Consider the following 21,589-nt stretch of genomic DNA (forward strand, 5'->3'; position numbering starts at 1 on the left):
TAAAAAAAGTCTGTTGTTCAACAGCTGAAACAAGATAGCGTCTGATGTTCGTGATTATTTTGTGCTATAACTAGTAAAGAGGAATGATCGGGTATGTGCTGCTTGAACTGAGGCACTACAGCGATCTGTCCTGACCTAAATAATCACAAAATGGTATTTTATTGGCGCATTGTCTGTACTCATTGCTCCGCAATGTATTTTTCACAGTGTGAGAACATGATATGTGGCCTGAGAGCACTAAAGCTTGTTGGACGTAGCTAGAGTAACTAAGGGGGGTGTGTCTTTGTGAAGGGTTAATTGATGGGATAAAGCATGCTCTTCCATGTTAATGGAGGTTTTTGCTTAGTATTCATGCTGCAGAAATAGCACATCAAACTGTGTGCATAAAATACCCATGATGACATGCTACATTTTCCAAAATATATTGTATAAGACAGAGCACGCTGCGCTGGAATATTGCTCCAAAATCCTGCTCCATGTGACCTTATATAGAGGGTTTACACTTACGTCATGGTTTGGGCAGCTACCAATAATGGTGATACTCAGATGTAAACAACAGCATGGATTGCACAGTTAATGTACTACAGAATACATTGTTCTGCTAATTTATGCTGTCTAAACCACTAATGAAATGTGTGGAAGCTGCTAAATCATATAGAGAAGGACTTAGTAAGCAGGAAAATGCAAAATATTTTGACAAACTAAAGTTAATACGGAGTAAAGGAACGTACAAGCAGTATTAAGATATTAGCCTGATATTTCACCTACCTGACCGGAAATACAAATGTTGTCAAGATTCTTGCCCTGGAAATACTGGTTCAATTTGGCCAACCACAAACACCTTTTGTTCCTCAGTTTTCTTCAATATTTGTTATAACCTGGTCCAACCAATCAGTAATGCCCAAAACCGCCATTTTCAGCAGCAATAATCAGCAAAATATGTGAGTTCCCGGCATTGTTTACATTTTGTGCCACCAATATGGCTAATTGATGACGTGTTCTGAAAACACTCTGTTAAATGCTGTTTCAACATTTTCACTTTCAGTGTAGACAAATTTGTTTTGTTGGCTGGAAATTATGCTTGGTTTATATTAAAATGTTAAATTCACCCTTGTGTTTTAAAGTTGGCAACTTTAAAACACTATTAGTAGAAAATGAATAATAATGTGTTTCAACACGTGTAAACACTGAGTAAGGTCTAAACACTTACCTCTGCCACAAATGCTCTTTAGGAAGGTCAGAGGACTTCTGTGAACACTCGTGTGACAAATTGAATTGATTGACTTTGCACTGATAAACAAAGAAAAACTTAAAAAGAAATGACTTTGAAAAATTCAGATTCCCCAACATGAGAGGTAACTGGGTTCAAGTTTGACTAATTGACTAGTCAACAGTGAGGTTTACTGGCTAATCTAGATGTTTGTTTCGATATTTTCAGCAATTCCAGTGCTTTTTCTGACAGTTTTAGTAAAAGCTCCTCAGAAAACAGCCAGTTCAGGTCATGGAGTCTCTACTAATGAGCTGATGAAATTAATCAGGTGTGTTAAATAAGTAACATCCAAAATGTGGAGTGCTGAGAAACTTCAGGACTAGGATTAAGACTTTGAGCCTTGAACCTGTTCGAAATGAAGACTCCATCAAGTAATCCGTAATAAAATGGTATTCGTTTATTGCATTTTGTGCTGACAAATCTATAAAATGGAATGGGAGTTTTGCAGAAGCCATAGAGATAAAGCATTTGAAATGTAAGATAAAACTACATTATTTTCTTTATGTACCATGAAACACAATAGATAATACTCATTATTTATCTTTTTAAAATATTCAACTTACACTGACACAAAAAATAAACACCTCAACACTAACTAGTTCTGCTATATTTACAGGACCCACATCCGCCGTTGCCTGTGGTCCCAGATCTGTTGTGTGTACGTCACTGTACACACGCTCACTCACACAAACACACATCCACACACATACAAACAACTGAAAAACACACAGGAACACACTACATGGCAATATGACCATAAAACCCGGAATGGACAAAAAAAAATCTACTTGTGAAAGATCTGAAAAATACTTGTTCTCCACTACATTCCCGTCCAGATGTTCATACAAAATGTTTTCATTTCAAATGAATCAAAAACAAGCCTGAGGGATTCAGTCATTTTCCATGTAAAACTAATGTTCTGATCTAGAATTAATTGCACTCGTTTGCAAAGCGTGAAATCAGTTGCCCAGAGCGAGCTATTCAATAACTCACATTGTTATCTTTTCAGAGAAGCAAAGCCAAGACAAAACATGATTTTCTTTGTACATTTTTCTTATAGTCGTCTCGGATTGTTTACTTCTGTAAAATCGAACTTGCAGCGATGCTGCAAAAACGCAATAAGCCATGAAATCTGCTTGTCCAATCAAATTAGTAGGGAACTCAATGTTTTTAAAACATTAAATTGGGCAAATGCATTTTCAGAAAGTCAAAACACTATTAAACTATATATTTTTATGAATATCCACTTAAATATTTTTTTAGACCTTTTAGCTTCATTTTGAGTACTTAAAATCAGCCCTGGAATTAAAAACTAGATTTTTAAATGAGATAATAATTAAATATATATATGCATAAACAATATATTTAAAAAGCATAAGCATTGCACTTTGTTTTTGTTAACATATAGCTGCCAATTTTTGTATTTAAGGCATGAGTACAAACTGGAGTAAATAATGATTTTACTGTTAAACAAAACACCCTCAAGTTTCTTTTTAATTCATTCAGAATGACAGTTTGCAATAGACTAAACACATACCCAGGTCAACATAAAAAACTTTGGTAATCAGTTCGTCTTTAAATAAATTAACTCATTGATAACTGCATTAAAAGTAAAATGGTCTTTGTCTTGGCTAAACTACCTATAGTAAAAATAGACCCCTTTAACCAGTCAATATCCATTCACACAAAGATACTAGTTGATCCAAAAGAAACCGTTGTGCACAACAAGAACACCAAACATCTGGTAAAAATAACACATTTACAATTAAAAGAACTGAAATAAACCGGCGTGAACATAATACTGTATATCACAAAACATTTAAATATTTATATTTATATATATATATATATATATGTATATCAGCTTGTTCAGGATAATGTGCATGCGTTGAACAGGACAACGGACCCAGGTCCTGGCTCTATTTCAACTGCTTCAGATGGATTTGATTTGGATTTCAACATTTGGACTTTCACAGAACTTTGCATGTTCACATGCATTTTTTAATCAAAGTTTTATCACTGGAATGTCAAGAAAAACAAATACAAGCCTTCAGGTGACCTCAGAGGTAAACGTCATGGGACTACACTCTTGAAAATAAAGGTTTGACAGTCTAATGCCATTCTGATTCTTATTCTGATCTGACCTGAATAACCTAAAGGAAACATCAAAATGCAGCAACAGCCTTTATTTCCAAGAGTGTAGGATTAATAAAATAAAGCGAGATTCCATTTTTTTTGAAGAACATCCAATGTCACAGGTCAAACTTCAAAACCAAGTACAGACTGTTATTCAGAGCCCTTTTTTGTTTCCGAGATGTGTCGAACGCCTCGATATTCCTTGGCGAAGGAATACACTTGATTTCTTTTTTTGCTACACACAAGCCAGGTATTCATCGTGAGATGTTGAAGCAAGGAAAAAGATTGTGAATGTGTCCACTGTCAGTTTGAATAGAGCCAAGCCCAGCAGTGGAAGCGCTTGTTTATAGTCTTTTTATACGGTGATCACATCGAAACAGTGCTCGTAGGTTCGGAACGACGTAGGGAGTGAAAAGTAGGAGGAATGGAAATGTTACCACACCAACTCAGTGATTCGTATTAGAAATATATCTTCTTTTTCTTTTTTTTTTTTACATCTACGTATACTCTTTTCGTCATTAATTACAAGAAGTGCTAGAAATTCATGCCAAATAAACAGCAAACACACACATCTTTTTTTGTTTTGTTTTACAGCATAATCAAATCAATCTTCAGGTAGTATGTTACCGCAGCGAACAAAACTCTCTGCGATAACGCGGCCGATGCAGTACACACTCTCGCCGCTAGAGGCATCAGCGCTGAAATGGATCTGGCATGCTCATGATTCTGGCAACTCAATCGTCACTGTCACCATGGACGTAAATAACGTTAACTCGTATAAAGTGCATTTCTATCTCAGCCACCATAGAACAGATGTGACGCACACTCTAGCATACGAAGCGCGCCGATGAACTCTACAAGAAGCAGAACCGTGGGCGAACTAGCAACTAAAAATACGTCATACGTACCGTTTCCTGTGGAAATCAATATTGCACGTTACCGTTGAAAACAAAAAAGTTCATTTTTTCTGGTGTGTACTAAAAGCATCCTAACAAACACAAACAGGGAACGACGACCCTGCAGCTACAGTGTCTCGAGAGCGATATTATATACAAAGCCAAAAACAACAACACACAGCATCCCGCTAATCTAAGTTAACACGTAAGAATGCTCGCTAAACATTTTGCCGTTTAGTCGCGACAGCAATCTGAAAAAGCTGCCTTGACTTTTTTCTTAGAACTGTTCTTTACACGTCACGAAAATCAAAATTTTCCAACACACACCATGCAAACGAAGCATATCGTAAGTGTTTGTTAAAAACATCGTCGAGTGAACTAATTGTCGAAACGTCATCAGAGGCTCAGTCTACGCAGGCAGTACTTAAAAAAGTGTCGTGTTTCGACACATTTTGCGGTTTGTTCAGATTCAGTGAACGTTGTCGTCACTTTAAACGAATGGAAAATCAACTAAATAAAATGATAAAGCTGATAAGGCTGAAGTCGTTTTCGATCAATGCAATCTCCGCGTCAACCCCTCCCCTCGTAAATATACCTTTAAATATTTAATCTTTCGCTTTATGTACACGCACAATCCATGTCTATTCATACACTAGCAGCAGCATTCATATCTTATGAGAGGTTTTCCCATGTTTAAACATAAAATAATCTGTAATATTTTCATAAACTACTGTATGTACTTTCTATCCAAGTGAGATTCAAGTTATTTATTTATATATATATATATTTATCTATATATTTGTGTTTATATATATATATGTATATATGCAGTTGTTGGTATTTCTGCTAAAAAAAAAGGACTGCATAAAATAGCCTATATCGCTACAAAAATAAATAATGCAATGAATATATGATTTCCCAATTGCACATACATTATGCTCTCAAAAATACACTTTCTGATCTACTCTTCTATCATTTCAGGTTAATTTTGCATCAAATCTCATTTTGCGATTTGGCTAATGCATTACAGTCGCGCTGCATAGAATTCAGATTTCTGGATGCTATTCAATCCATAATGCGTATAACAACTCAATCTAGTGCTGCGTACACGTTGCGTCAGAATTACCGTAATTACCAAACGAGTCTATTCGGAGCTGTTTATGGACTCAGAAATGATTAGCTACGCCCAAAATGGATCCATGCGCGGCATTTTTGATAATGACAGCAATCTGCTGGTTTAAAATCACACAAATTCACTTCTTGCAACAGCACAGTACAAATCGCATCTCAAAGAAAGCGTGCAACTAAACTGCTGAAGCCGCTGCCATTTTTGGATGTTTTTTTGATAAAGTCGAGCAATTATATAAATACGAGTTTCAAAGTTGGAAACTCTGATGTGAATGCAGCATTTGTGTTTAAAGTGACAATGTTATCAGTACTGTTTTCTGTTGACAATTCACATTTTCATTCATATGGCACAAGTGAAATCGAAGTTTGGCAATACAATCAGATACTATTATACTCTATATATAGCTCTGTGACATTTCCGGTGTAATATAATATAGATTTTGTCTATGATATAGCTAATTCATACAGATTTGTCTATAAATGCAACAAACATAGATTTTTCTTTATAGCAAAATGGGAAAAAAAGAAAGAAATGGGCAACTTCCATTTGCTCATTCACTCATGCAAACACACACACACACACAAGTTCATTTAATGAATCCACAGACTCATTAAATCATTTGTTACACAGTGGCTGTCAGTGCAGGTTGAGTGCTTGTTGGGGAGGGGAGGTTCGGTACCGTAGTACACTTCAAGCCGCCATAGTGAAGCCTGTAGCCACCCAAAACACCCTGACCCTGTAAGACAACAGCGTTTCTTCACCAGAATCTTCGGTTATTTCACAATAAAAATACTACACTGATATTTAATAATGCCTTATACACTATTTACACTAGTTCAGAGTGGCTGAGTACTTTTTTCTTTTTTTTCTAGCTCGTTCTTTCGCTAATTACAGTGTCGGTTGCACCGATAGACTCTCACTCGCTGCTTTGCTGTCAAACAGCAAGTCGCACACCCTGCCAGCCTTGTTTTTTGGCACATATTGTGACTGTATTTGGCAGGGGGATAGCTAGGAACGAATAAAAACATGGAGGAGGTTGATGAGACAAAACAAACACACAACAAAAGAACTTTGTGCAGAGGAGCGCTTAAAGTCAACGTGAAATGCCCTTCGCAAACCATTTTACTTCCGTAAAGCAAGCATTCAGGAAGAGAATCAAAAAAATGCATGAGAGATTTGATTTGGGGTTGAAAAATAAGAGCTTTTTCAGAAGTTTACAACTGACAAAAACACTTTAAAAACTTTTTTCTTTGGAATAACATGTACAGATTAGTTTCAGAAATAAATAGCCCCAAGTTTGATTTCACGTTGACTTTAAACTTCACATTATAGTATAAACTCATTAATTCACATTGCAGAACAAAAGGATTGCATTCAGACTGTGAAAATCTTTTCCCAAGGTTGACAGTCTTAACCAGAGCAGAATATTTCACAGCATCTCTGGCGTAGTTTTGAACGTCGAATCCTTCTTGACGTCGCACTTTCGTTTCTGCATCCTCTTCCTCAACATAAAAAAATAAAAACAATTTAACAACCCACCCACTTCGCCTGATTGGGTGAGAGCGGTGATTCACAGATGATGTAGGAAAGCTACAGCAGACGGGGCATTGAACAAATACCCACTGACATCAACAGTGCACTTCATTGAACAGTAAAGTGTGGATCACGTCCATCATGAACGAGAGTAACGCCAAGAGCGATGTTTGGCCAGTGAGAGCTTGGCAAACCAGTAGAACGGGACGAATGAAGCTGGATGATTGAAGGGAATTCTGGGATATTGCTTGGGCCACACTGGGGAAAGAGGGCAAATGGGATGGAACGATGTCGACTAGTTTCTTAAGAGTAGATGGTGATGACCTCGCGACCTCCACCACGCACGAGGAGGACCCGGTTGAGACCTTCGGTTAAAACCTCCATGAATTCCATGTCTGATTGATAGAGTCAAGGAAATGAGGAAATGAAAGCTGGAAAGCACATAAAACATACACAAAGATGCATACTACTCATGCTACTTTCGCAGTATGTACTATATATGGTGGACAGTATGCACATTTGGTGCCAGTAAGATTTTTGAAGTCTTTTGTGCTCACCATGGCTGCATTTATTTGATAAAAAATACAGTAAAAACAGTAATATTATGAAATATTATTACAATTTCAAATAGCTGGTTTCGATTTGAATCGATTTTAAAATTAAATTTATTCCAGTGATGCAAAAATGAATTTTTAGCATCATTACTCCAGTCTTCAGTGTCACACGATCCTTCAGAAATCATTCTAATATGCTGATTTGCTGCTCAAGAAATATTTCTAAATATTATCAATGTTGAAAACAGTTGTGCTGCTTCATATTTTTGTGAAAACTGTGATACATTTTATTTTTTAGGATTCTTTGATGAATAGAAAGTTTAAAAGAATAGCATTTATTTGAGATTAAAATGCTTTTGTAACATTAAAAATGTCACTTTTGATCAATTTAATGTCTTTGAAGACTACAAACATGAATTTATTTCATTAAAATAAAACAATTAACATAATGCAATGCACTCAGTGTGACCTTTTAAAAACAAATGGCATTTTATAATCTTATTATTTTATTTTATTTTATTTTATTTTATGACTCATTATTATTATTATTATTTTTGGACTACCAAAAATGTAGAATTTCTACACCAAACTGGATAAAAAAAGAAAAAAGAATAAAAACCATAATCATTTTCAAAATGAAAACAATGCGACAATGTGAAAATGATCAGGATACAGTTCTCGTCGCCGGTTCTGTTTTTGGGCGGTCCGGGCATGTTAAGCAGGACTAGTTTGGCCTCCTGGGATTTCTTAACAATGACTTCATTGAGTCTGAGTGCAGTGTGCATGCGCCTCACGTTGGACTGGTTTCTAAAAAAAACGAAAGCATCAACCACAAGCTCATAAACATTAATCAACACCAGCGAGTGTCAATATGTGCATCGTTGTCAGAGATACTCACAGATTTTCCCACTCTCTGTGGCGTGACAAAGAAAGAATGGAAGACAAGTGTAACTGAACCTAAATTCAAACCTTTGCATTGTATATTGTAAATCAAGCAACTTTTTGGCACATGCTGCACTCACGGTTTCATGTTGAAGAGGTCTTTGATGGCCTCTGGTGTCGTGACTCCTATAGGTTTGGCCTGCTCTCCATCACACTTCGCTTCAGTCCATGTCATCTGAACGACCGTGCCGGGGGTCTCGGCGTCCGCGCTGGGGGACTGCGGTGTGGCCGGGGTCGGGGGGTTGGTACTCTTGTCATCAATGAGCTGTTTCTGTTGGGATGGGGACACAGGGACAGACTGAGAGGGCAGGACCGGCACATACGCACATATGGAGAATGTCAGGGCAAAAGAGAAGGAAAAGAAAGCGTTAATGCTCAGATAGAAATTAAAAGTGTTTAAAATGTAAATACATATTTAAATGATAAATAATAATAATAAATCATAAATTATTATGAAATAAAAATAACATTTAATAATCACAATAATAACAACAAATGAGATTATGATTACAATCACGATGAAAACTATGCTTTATAATGAATATTAAATAAATATTTATTACATTTATTTTGTTTATTGACAATTACTTTCATTTTAATTATATTTCATTAGATTTCAATATATTTATAACAATCACGATGAAACTGACAATGCTTTATAATGATAATTTTTATTAAATTAAAATAATTAATGAATATAAAATTAAAAAACAATTTATTTATTGATGGATTACTTTCATGTTAATTATGTTTTAATGCAATCAATACATGCATTAAAATGAAATGTATTCCCATCAGTAGTTGTTTTATTATAATTATTAAATTGTTTTTTTAATTTTAAAAATACAATAAAAATGAATAGAAAACAACAAATTAAGATAAAAAATAAATAATTAAAATATAATTTCATATAACGAAAAATATTTAAAATAATTTTTGAGAAGGAGAGAGAGAAAGAGAGAGACAGATCTGGATTCTGTTCTATAATGAATAATATTAAATAATAAAACATTATTAAATTAAAATTATTAATGAATGTAAAATTTAAAGCTAATTATTTACTGACTAATTACTTTCATGTTAATTATATTTTAATGCGATTAATACTGCAGTTAATATTTACCATGTGCAATAAAATGAAATTTATTCTCATTAAAATAAGAAATAAATGTAAAATAAATAATTTGTTTATTTACCATCACTAATTGTTTTATTATAATTATTAAATGAAAATAAAAATAAATAAAAAACAATGAATTAAGACTAAAAAATTTTCACGACTTGCATTTCGTAAAACTAAAAAAATATTTAAAATAATTTTTGAGAGAGAGAAAGAAAGAGACAGAGCTGGATTCTGCTGTGTCCATTACTCTGAAAGGCATCACAAAAACACTGGTATCAGACAAAACGGTCAAGCTGAGATCCCAGCATGTTCAACACAAGCAATGTGGCTGTTATTGGCGTGTAAAATGAAAACTGTAAAGCCATTCATTCGTTTCTCTGATATCTGAAGACACAATTACAAGCACAGAACGAAATGAGCATTGCTGGCTCGGTCCGTCATGCCGTACCTCTTCTTCTGGTTTCTCCTCTTTGCTGCTGGCCGCCGGTTCTTCGGTCACACTCAGCTGGGTCGTGACGGCGGCCGGGTTCTTACGGCGGATCGACCCGCGAGAGCTATCAGTGATGCTCTGGATCTGAAAGGAGAGGAACGATGGGAATATTCATGAGACACGAGGCCCCGCCCACAAGCAGTGATGTCATGCATAATGACGTTCAGTTCAGCATCATGTTTGATAATAAGTAGAGGTTGACTGAATGTTTGAGGATGGACATGTACCTCACGTTCACGCTCAGTCTTGGTGAGGTTGATCTGCTTTAGGATCTGAGATCGCTGCTCCATCATCAGGGTTTTCTCATACGTGTACGCTGAGATATCACTGTCATGCTGAAGATACAGGAGAGAGACAGTAGTTTTCAACAGTTCAATGCAAAATAGTTCAAATACAAGTACAAGTATAATAGTGACCGTGTGCATTACCATCTCCACCACCTCCACCGCGGCGTCTATGCGCAGGTGATACAGGAAAGTTGTCAGATCCTTCTTCATCTGGATGCTGTTATCGTCCATCTGGGCCACAGTGAAGATGCGCATCTTGCACTTCCTCCAAACCTACAGAACATCATCCACAGATATCAACAAGCGAGCTGCAGTAACGTTATTCTGATGGAAATGAAGGGTTAAAGCACGTACCTTGTGCTGGCGGAGGAGGAAGGGTAGCAGCATCAGCATGCCTCCATCATGTACGATCCACCACACATCAATGTGACCCTCTGTGAAGCGTTCGCCGTTTGACGGGAAGGCCGAGATGTTCTTGGGCACCAGCAGGGCTTTACTGGCAGCGGTGGTTTCTCTTACCAGCTCTGTAATGAAGACACGTTTATATTTATTATTTATGCTTATAAATATATTATTGTTCACTGATTTGTTGTTTGGTGTTGATCTAATGTCAGGCTTATTCATTTGTTATGCATAATCTGAGAAAAGATGAAGCACATATTTAATTAAAAACATTTAATTATATATAGTAAATAAAAAAAACACTATATGACATTATTTCTATAAAAAGTATCACAAGTTCCAATTCAAAAAAAAAAAAAAAAAATCCACCATTGATAATAAATCAGCATATTACAATGATTTCTGAAGGATGTTCTGAGTAATGATGCTGAAAATTCAGCTTTGCATCACAGGAATAAATTACATTTTACAGTATATTCAAATAAAAACTGTTATTTTAAATTGCAATAATATTTCAGACTATTACTAATTTTACTGTATTTTTTTACTGTTTAATTTATTCTTAATAAGCATATGACTTCTTAGAAAAACTAAAAAAAAAAGATCAATATAATTAATATAAATAATAATTGATTATAATACAAATAATTAAAATAAAATAATTATATATTAAAATAAACTGTACTTAAAAATAAAATATAGCATATGCAAATATAATAAAATATAAATTTACATTGTGCATGAAATAAATATGCAATAATTGTTTTTTAAATGTATAAATTTAAATTTAATTTACTGGATTACACAATTACCATTTGGTTTTGCACTATATAAACCATTTTCTGGCTGCATTTCTCTACCCATCCTTAGTTGACTGTATATACACCGAATCAATACCTGAGAAGGATCAGCTGATAATTAAAAACTTGTATTCAGCAGAACTATTTCTGTAACTATTTTGGGATCCTTTCCAACTCAGATGAATTAAACCATCACTTATATCTTAAAATTCACACAAGTGAACATCTGTGGCGTGAGACGAGAAGCGCCACCTGCTCAGTCTGGCTGCTTTAGTACTTCATAACACAGAACAGACTCACACAAACACATATGATGCAATGATTTTAACAGCTGCTGCAGCGCAAAGTGGTGTGCTAGACCTTACATACTGATTCAAGAGGTGTAAATTCAATCTCACAAAGCCAGAGGAAAATTATACAGTTTGGTTTTATACATCTACTTTGTCTCAGGTATGTTTACTTAAATTCCTTTGGAAGTTAGAAATCAATATAGGCATAAATCAATAGGTATCACTCATTAAGAGTATAGAGCTATAAATGAATGTGAAAAGCAGCCTAGATCATTTGATGAGAAATTTTGAGAGATTATATTGAGATCTCCAACTTTTGACAGCAGACTTTGGTATTTTTCCGCATCTCCCATTGCACATATGTATGGGATTATTGAAGAAACATCTCTAAAGTCTCCATTTAATCTCACTGGTGTTTAGGAGAAACAACTGAGCTTTCAAGGAGATCTCATTTGTGATTCTTCTTTCCAAAACTCTTAAAAATAAAGGATCCAAGAGGTGGTTTTTCACAGCAATGCCACAGAATAACCATTTTTGGTTCCTCAAAGAACCTTTCATGGAACAGTTCTTGAAAGAACCACTTTAAAAGAACATTTAGAACTTTTTTCCACCACAAAGAACCTTTTGTGGAATGGAAAGGTTCAATGGACATTAAATGTTCTTCATGAAACCAGATGCCAATAAAGAACCAAGAAGAAACGGTGCTTCTGTCTCTCACCAATGAAGTTTCTCCAGCTCTGATGATCCTCAGCCTGTTTCCAGTTGCGTGGCCAGGAGGCCAGTACGGTGTTGTGTTGAAGACCACCCAACCCTCCAGCCTGGACCAAATGCGATGTGGCGTCCCTCATATTAGAAGAGATGACCACCTGACAGAAACCCTTCACCTTCTCTGCCTCCATGAGCTTCCTCAGAGACTTTGAGACACAAAACCAAGTGGAAAAATGACATTAAACCCAAAATAAATATCAAAATTAAATTCCAACATATGCTAAGTAGTAGTTCACTATCCGTGTTGTGTCTGTGTGCGTGTCTGTATGAATGTCACCTGTTCGGCCTGCTGTCCTTGAGGATGGTTTTCCAGGTAGGTTCCCTCCAGCGCTGTGCCCACAATGGTCAGACCCTTTCCAGCCTTCAGCTGACTGGTCAAAGACAGCAAACGTGGCTGCTCCACATTCAGCTCAGAATCCATGCTGATCAGGACTAATATCTGAGGTCTGAAGAAAACAAAGAGCAGGAGAGAAAAGCGATCAAAAGATTATACATGCACAACAAGGCCAATAATATAAATAATGTACCTTTAAGATGCAGCATAAATATATATGAATAGAAGTCTATAAAATATGATATATATAACATATTAATATAAACAAATAAAACATAAAAATAAATATATAAATAAACATTATATATATATATATATATATATACATTCTTAGATAAATAAAAATACATGGCTAAATATAGGCATGAGAATAATATATACATATATAAACTTACTTAAAAATACTTCAAAATTATAAACAAATTTGTAATTTCAAACAAGTATATATTTATAATTTGTATAAAAATGAAGTATATTAATATAAATATTAAAATGTATATTAAATATATACACATAAAAATTATCAAACATTTTTAATGTAATTTTTAATAATGTTAATAGTTATATGAACAGTTTTGATTTTAAGTTTAGTTTTTAACATTTTAGTAACTTTTTTTTACCTTTATATATATATATATACTTATTTTAGTCTTACATTTAGTCATTTTAGTTCAGCTTATTCAACATATTCTTCTAAATATTTTATTCCTCTTAGCTGTCAAAGAAACATTGCCATTTAAGTTTATTATTAAGTTTAAATTTTCATTTAATATTTAAAATTTTTTATTCTATTATTTTATTTAATTTCAGCCTTTTTTCAAATGGTGAAAAAACTATTAACATATATATATATATATATATATATATAATGTAAATAATACAATATTTCTAATAAAAATTTATATATATATATATATATATATATATATATATATAAATGCATTCACACTCACCTCCAGTTCTTGGTGTGCGGTGGTCCCTCTTCCAACCTCATAAGGGCGAAGCGGGCCGCACTGAGAGACAGACCTCTTATTCCATCACCCCATTCCTTTTCAGCCCTGTCAGCACACACACAAACACACACACACATATACTGTATTTTTCACACACTCTGTTTCTCTCTTATCACTCTTTATTTTATAATAAAGTTAACACTGGCTGCATATCACGTTATTTATCAGAGCTGTTGAAAACAGAAAATCACATCAGAGTCTATGCCAAGTCAGCATGCTTCTGTTTTTTAAATTAAACCAAATAATTCACATGTGAGATAAAAATATCAGATGCACATATTGGATGAAGCCCATGTACATGAAGTATAGGTGTTTGCTCTAACTGTAGATACAGATTTATAGTGGAAATGAATCAAATATTCAGCAATATTTCCAACTTTAAAGCATACTGGCATATAAAACTCCATAAATTGGTGCTACTGATAATGAAAACTGGCCCCAACCCTGTACAGTCTTTATATTTAATGTTGAAAAATAATGTTTAATGTTGAAAAAAATCACAGAATCACGAAAGTATGAAATATTATAAATAACGACAAGTCTGATTTGATGCTTACATTTTTTTTAGATCACTAGCTTATTTTGGGAACGATACAAAATCCATTAACTAGTAGCTCTAATGAGCCATTTGTGTTTATTATCCACCAATCCGAGAGGTTTAATTGGTTTAAAATGAATAGAGAATATCTTGTGTTTTTCTGAGAGTGCTTGCACCTGGGTGTCTGTATTATACTGTATATATATTATACATGTTGCATGCTGTTTTTCGGATTGTATGCAATACCTTAACGACTTAGTACATCTGGCAACATGTGCATTATACAACAAAGCACCTTGTGGAGGGTACTGTATTCTACAGCGCAATGCACACAATTTGACCTTGCATTTCAACTTTTTTTTGACTCAGATTTGTATAAAATGATGACTTTGATATATGCATACTTCTTTTTAAATTACTTCTGTTAATTTGTTAAGTGCAGCATGCAGTAAGTGCTCAAATCCGCACACAGCCTCAGACTCCGTAATCCTGCCGCCAATTTTCTCCTCCTCTTTAATTTCCGGCGACAGACTCGGGTCACTGTTCGGCTTGACTCTGGAAGTGTTTCCAAAGGAAAGGCACTAATCAAATCCTGGAGCAGATTTCAGCTGTTCTTGGCCGGGCGGATTACGAGGGATCTGAAAATCCTGACAGGTCAAACGCCTAAAACTCAATTCTAATCCATCTCTTGGTTTTCCGCTCCGCCGGTCTCCGCCGACTCCGGGTCACAATCCACTTACCCTCGGAACTCGATATACTTGTAGATACAGCTGGCGATTCCCATGGCAACGATGGCGTAATACCAAGAACAGATGAACATGAGCGAGAGACAAAGGCTCATGCCAAGGAAGGATAGAGTCCTGTTGGAGAAGAGGAAGGCAAACGTTAGCGTACAAATACACAGAGTAAAGCCACAGCAAACGGCAAGACGAGATGCTCTGAAGCTCACCAGTGGTAGAACTTGAATCGCGGTCTCCAGTTGGGCGTTCTGAGCAGAGTTTGAACAGCACAGGCCAGATTGACAAACATGTAGCACATGAGGAAAAACCTGCAGCCACACGAGAAAAACAAACACCATAATGTCGACAAATAGAAACAGATATCCGGGATTATGTCTCCAATTTTTGGACCCTTAAACCACACTTAAAAAGTCTAAATGTGATAGTTTTAGTTAAAAAATAGTGAGCTAAATAACATTTGTTAAAAAACAAAAATAGCCCAAATACAGTTTTTAAGCAAAAAAGTCACAAAACAAAGTTTCAAATATAAAAAAAAGAAAGGAAAATTAAGAAAATTAAAGTATGTGTTTGTTTGTTTAGTGGATCATGTTGATGTATATATATATATATATATATATATTTACCTAAACATGTCTATTATACATATTATATAATATGCATACAACTTTAGATTACATAATTATAGTAATAGTTAATTAAGTTATATTAACAGTTTTGAGTTTTTACATTTCATTTTTGTTTTTCTATTTACCTTTATTTTTTTATTTTGGTCATAGTTTTAGTATTAATTAATTAATTAATTAATTAATCAATTAAAAATATACATAATTTTATAATACATACATGTACTTATAGTTAATAAATATTTATATTAACAATTTTAATTTTAGTTTTTACATTTCACACTTATTTTATGTGTGTGTGAGTTTTTTATATTCCTATTTTCCTTTAATTTATTTTTATTTTAGTCTTTAGCTTTAGTAATTTTAGTTCTTCAACCTATTTTATTCCAACACTCTTCAACATTTTTTTTTTCAGTAAGCTGACATGTCAACATTTCTAATTTCAATTTAAGTTTTGGTTTTCATGTACTGTTATTTATTTATTTATTTATTTTTATTTTAGCTTCAATTGACACATTTTTTAAAATACTTTTCATTTTAGTTAACAATAACACTGGGTGCTACTTAATGTAACATTTTATTATCTAATGCAATGACATTCAGTCATTTTTATTAACACTTTCTGAGGCTGCTGTATATTTAAAGTTCAATTCTTCAGGGGAAAAAGGCTGATATGTTCTCAGAATTGTGAATTTATATCTCAAAATTAAAGTTTGAAGTTTATTTTCCTCACAACTCTGAGTTTATATCATGGAATTCTGAGAAAAATTCAAAACTGCTATTTTTAATCTCGCAATTCTGATCTCATTTCTTACAATTGCAAGTTTACATCATGACTTTTTTCTCAGAATTGTCTCTTACATGGAGAGAATCGGAGCAACGTTATCCAGAGAAGCGATGAGAATTCCACTCTCACAGATACATGCAGTCAGGAGCAATGCCCAGGTGGGTTCCCCGTTTGCTTTTCCATGACCAAACACCTGCAACACACACACACACACACACACACATATGCCCATGAACAGCTAAACACAAGGTCAGTGCTGGCAGCTCTTGGCCAGTTTAAGCTGCAATGTGAGTCTGACTTTATGCTGAAAGTCACAGACTAAACACTGATCACACGTGTGCAGACTCACCCTGAGGAACGGCACGATGCCGTCTCGTGCGATGGCCTGTAGGAGACGCGGAGCGCCCGTTAAGCTCTGAAGCCCCGCACCGCAGGTGGAGAAGAAGGAACCGAAGACGATGACCCAGGGCGACGGCCACGCCAGTGTCCCGATCACCAGATTACCCCTGACCGCCTCACCAAACCTGAAATGCACGAACATACACAAAGAATTATGCTACCTAGAAATAGTTTGGGATTTTCAACATTGATAATAATCAGAAATATTTCTTGAGCTGCAAATCAGAATCAAATTAGAATGATTCCTGAAGGATCATGTGACAGAAGATTGGAGTAATGATGCTGAAAAATCAGCTTTGCAATAAATCACAGCAAAAAATTACATTTTAAAATATATTCACATAGAAAACAGTTATTTTAAATTGTAATAATATTTCACAATATTACTGTTTTTACTGTATTCATGATCAAATAAATGCAGCCTTGGGGAGCAAAAGAGACTTTCAAATCTTATCAACCTCAAATGTTTGAATAGTCTTCTATTAATCTTCTATTAATTTCTTCTCATGCACTAAATCACATGACATATTTATAAGTTATAAGAGACATTTCAAAGCACATAGTTTGAATGACATACTTATCCCTCAGCACCGCTCCCTCAATGCAGGAACCAAAGAGAATCACACTGGACATGTCTGAATACTTCAGTTAAATAACATTGTTTTTTGATTAACATGAACTCTGTCAGCAGATCTGAATCTGAATCCTCCACAGAGTGATTACTAATGTATATTAGAATTGAGAAGACTGATTCATTGCAATGAATCGGTTCCTTTTGGCAGTTCGCTCCAATAAACTGGTTTAAAAATGTACCAACCACTACACAGGATTTGTCTGTAATAGCTTCATTTTTCCAGAAACTCTTTGCAAAGTGATTCGATTGAATCACTAAAATGAGTCATTTGATATTTGATCACTTATGTCATCTCCTGTATTGCAGGAGGGTGTTATATCAGACCTTGTCCACTAGGTGGAGCGCTGTGTGTGTTTACATATGAGAGGATACAGATGATGGAGGTGGTGGTGATGGCCAGGATGGTGCCGATGGGAATGGACTTCTGGGCGTCCCGCAAATCACCGGATCGGTTTGATCCGGCCATGATACCTGTTCAAAACAACAGAACACAGAATGGCTACAATGTTTGTTTACTACATCATTCCCATACTTAAACTTTGAAATGTCCAACATAGCTTTAATGACTTCATTTGTATTTTAAAATGTGGAAAATCCAAACCTTATACAGTATTAAAAATAAAGGTTCTTTATTGGCATCTATAGTTCTGTTTTAACATTCATAGAACCCTTCCAATGCAAAAAAGTTTCTTTAGATTTTGAAATATTCTTTATATTTAAAAAAAGATGGTTCTAAAAACGAAGGTTCGCTCATTTGTGACATCACTGTAAAAGCCCTGTTTATTTTAACAGCGTAGGATATTCTTAAGCATTCTGATCCACAGGTAATTTTTCATAATCATAATGATGGATGAATAGGGCTGTCAAGAGAAGACTTTACCTGTCACGGAGGGGAAGTAGATGCCCACCAGCATGGTGAAGAAGGTGGTGATGTCAGCAAGCACATAGCGGTTGGTGTTGGTTGGGATGGAATCGGGTTCGACCACAGAGTTTAATCCAGACTTCTCGATGAATGCACCCTTATCCATATAATTCCCAAAGAGATTCTCTGGAAGAGAGAGATAGAAACAGGGAAACAAAGAGTTATGAGAAATCTGTTTTGACATTCAGGGGCTTGTTCAAAAACTGGGGTCAGTAAGATTTTTAATGTTGATGCTCATTGACCCATATGCCAAAAAATAGATACTTTATGGCCAAAATATATTTTAAATACATGCTAAATCTATGTTGTAAACAGTGAAGCTCAATCAAATATATATTTGAAAATGAAAATATATTTACTTTAAACCTTCAAATAACAAAATACATTTCAAACTGTATTTCAGGGGCATGAAAATACATTTCCAGTTTTACAGTAGCCTACATTTAGGCTTTATTTGTTATTTAGAGGCGACAAAAAGTCTATATATATACATGTTGGACTGAAATATATAGAGGGCAAAATATATTTTTCAATTCTTAAAAAAAAAATCTATATGTATATATACATATCTAAATATCCATATCTACACATATCTCTAACTATCTATATATGTGTATGTGTGTGTGTGTGTGTATATATATATATATATATATATATGTATATACTTCTTTTTCTACAAAATACAAAAAAAAAATTCTACTTTGGTAAAAAATAAATTTACATAAATATATTTTGAAAAATATTTTAGCAAATATATTATATCGTGTATTTATTCTGAAATATATATAAAGAAAAGACAATTGAAAATATATATTTTTTCTGTATGGCTGCATTTAATAAAAACTGTAATACTGTGAAATATTCTTATAATTTCAAAGAACTATTTTCTATTTAAAATGATTTGAAAATGTAATTCATTTCTGTGATCAAAGCTGAATTTTCTTAAGAAATCATTCTAAAATGCAGATTTGCTGCTCAAGAAACATTTCTTAATGTCAAATCTTGAAACAGTTGTGTTGCTTCATATTTTAGTAAAACCATTGATACATTGTTTACATGTCTTTGATGTATAGAAAGTTCAAAAGAACAGCATTTATTTGAAAAAAAAATCTTTTGTAACATTACAAATGCCACTTTTAATCTATTTGCCAAGTGTTATTGCTGGATAAAAGGGTTAATATATTACCTTCTTTCCACGAAAATAAAAACATCTTACTGACCCCAAACACATGGTTATGACTACATGATGTCATTTTGCGGTTATATTTACCACGCAGGGTGCCACTCATAATTCCAGGGATTCCCTGTATTTCCGTGACGTTGTTGTTGGCGAAATAGCTGTCGCAGGTGGCGTTCAGAAACTCGGAGTCGCAGAAGAGCCGCCAGAGTTTGGTGGTGACCGTAGCGTTTTCTCTCTCGATGATCTTGGCACACACATCAAAGCCTTTCCAAACCAGAGTCCGGTTTCCCAGCACGCACACTCTGTGGAAATCATTTCAAACTAAATCATTTCTAAACAACAAAAAAAATGACTGTTTTAATCAGATATATTTGACATATGAGATTGCCGAGGCACATACGGGAAGACCGGAGGCTCGAAGGCGGTTTTGATCACTCCAGCGTAGACGGCGAGGATCGAGCAGATGACGCAGGCGAGGAAGACGAGAGCCAGCTTGTTCACGTACTTCACTCCTACAAACACCACAATGGCCATGAAGCTGAGCACCAGCGTGCCGTATACACGCATGTTGTTCAGCATGGCGGCCTCGGCCTCGGCTCCCTCCAGACCCTCCATCTTAAAAATGGCCGCTTGCGGTACGATGTACACCTGAGATAGGAGGGGAAAATAAGGTGCGAAGAGGAAAAATGAATTGAAAGGATAAAAGCAAACTAAAAGGAACAAAAATAATCCGCTGATTGCTTTATTTTATATTCTAAAGTTTAAAGCAGAAAGCAAACAGTTGAATATAATACAGAAGCAAGATTGGGGAGGGTTAAAGGTAACGATTTTAGAAAAACAGCGTACAAATGATAACAACAAACCTCATCAAACCAAAAAAAGAAGCGTAAACCTACAAAAAGAGCCAAAGAATAGCAAACAGACAAAGAGGAAGAAAATAACGAGAGATGAGTGAGATTCACAGTGACATAGGCGGTAAAACAGACTAGCGTGAGTTCGGTTCTACGAGCGCTAATTGAACTAGTCAAGCGTGGAATTAATACTGCAAATGGCCCGCCATTAGTCCTTATTAGAGGCCTGACCTAAATTATATTTAATGCAATAAACTTTTGGGTGCATATGCTCCGTTTCACCGCTCTAAGCACAATATAGTGCATCGTTCATTAAACTGTTTCATATTTTTCCCCTTATAAGAAGGATAAAAGTGAGAAATTATTGAAAATCTTATGCAATCTGTCAAGATCATGTCGTGATTATAATTCACCCCAGAAAAGATATTATATTATATTATATGTGACCCTGGAACACAAAACCAGTCATAAGTCACACGGGTATATTTTTAGCAATAGTCAACAATAGATTGTATGGATCAAAATTATCTATTTTTCTTTTATGTCAAAAATCTTTAGGATATTAAGTAAAGATCATGTTCCATGAAGATATTTCGTAAATTTCCTACTGTAAATATATAAAAACTTAATTTTTGATTAGTAATGTGCATGGCTAAGAACTTAATTTGGACAACTTTAAAGGTGATTTTCTCAATACTTAGATTTTTTTGCACCCTCTGATTACAGATTTTCAAAAAGTTGTATCTCGGCCAAATATTGTCCTGTCCTAACAAACCATACAACAATGGAAAGATTGTTTATTCAGCTTTCAGATGATGTATAAATCTCAATTTCTAGAAATTGACCCTTATGACTGGTTTTGTGGTCCAAGGTCACATATTATATTATATTATATTATATTATATTATGTAAGTAGAAAAAAGTATCTCATCTAAATGATCCCTAGAT

The 21,589-nt window shown here is 34.7% G+C and overlaps 1 protein-coding gene across 5 annotated transcripts in view; it reads right to left on the reverse strand.

The window, feature by feature from the left end:
• Positions 1–1,649: 1,649 nt before the first annotated feature.
• slc12a5a (solute carrier family 12 member 5a) overlaps positions 1,650–21,589 on the reverse strand; it is a 145,953-nt gene continuing 126,013 nt past the window's right edge. For 3 of the 5 annotated variants that reach the window (XM_051112170.1, XM_051112168.1, XM_051112172.1), the window contains 20 exons: positions 20,191–20,438; positions 19,881–20,092; positions 18,569–18,736; positions 18,061–18,159; positions 17,632–17,689; positions 17,005–17,179; positions 16,730–16,848; positions 15,455–15,553; positions 15,246–15,365; positions 13,908–14,012; positions 12,898–13,066; positions 12,571–12,766; positions 10,715–10,884; positions 10,502–10,633; positions 10,301–10,408; positions 10,032–10,157; positions 8,541–8,758; positions 8,417–8,431; positions 8,192–8,325; positions 1,650–7,359 (listed from right to left, as the gene is read on the reverse strand). In XM_051112170.1, coding sequence (XP_050968127.1) covers positions 7,268–7,359; positions 8,192–8,325; positions 8,417–8,431; positions 8,541–8,758; positions 10,032–10,157; positions 10,301–10,408; positions 10,502–10,633; positions 10,715–10,884; positions 12,571–12,766; positions 12,898–13,066; positions 13,908–14,012; positions 15,246–15,365; positions 15,455–15,553; positions 16,730–16,848; positions 17,005–17,179; positions 17,632–17,689; positions 18,061–18,159; positions 18,569–18,736; positions 19,881–20,092; positions 20,191–20,438 — 2,763 coding nt within the window. In that variant the 3' untranslated portion in view covers positions 1,650–7,267. The remainder of the gene's footprint in view (positions 7,360–8,191; positions 8,326–8,416; positions 8,432–8,540; positions 8,759–10,031; positions 10,158–10,300; positions 10,409–10,501; positions 10,634–10,714; positions 10,885–12,570; positions 12,767–12,897; positions 13,067–13,907; positions 14,013–15,245; positions 15,366–15,454; positions 15,554–16,729; positions 16,849–17,004; positions 17,180–17,631; positions 17,690–18,060; positions 18,160–18,568; positions 18,737–19,880; positions 20,093–20,190; positions 20,439–21,589) is intronic. The other 2 variants (XM_051112169.1, XM_051112171.1) reach the window with 1 other exon arrangement.

The sequence above is a fragment of the Labeo rohita genome, chromosome 6 (assembly GCF_022985175.1).
Source record: "Labeo rohita strain BAU-BD-2019 chromosome 6, IGBB_LRoh.1.0, whole genome shotgun sequence".
In the NCBI taxonomy this organism is placed as follows: Eukaryota; Metazoa; Chordata; class Actinopteri; order Cypriniformes; family Cyprinidae; genus Labeo; species Labeo rohita.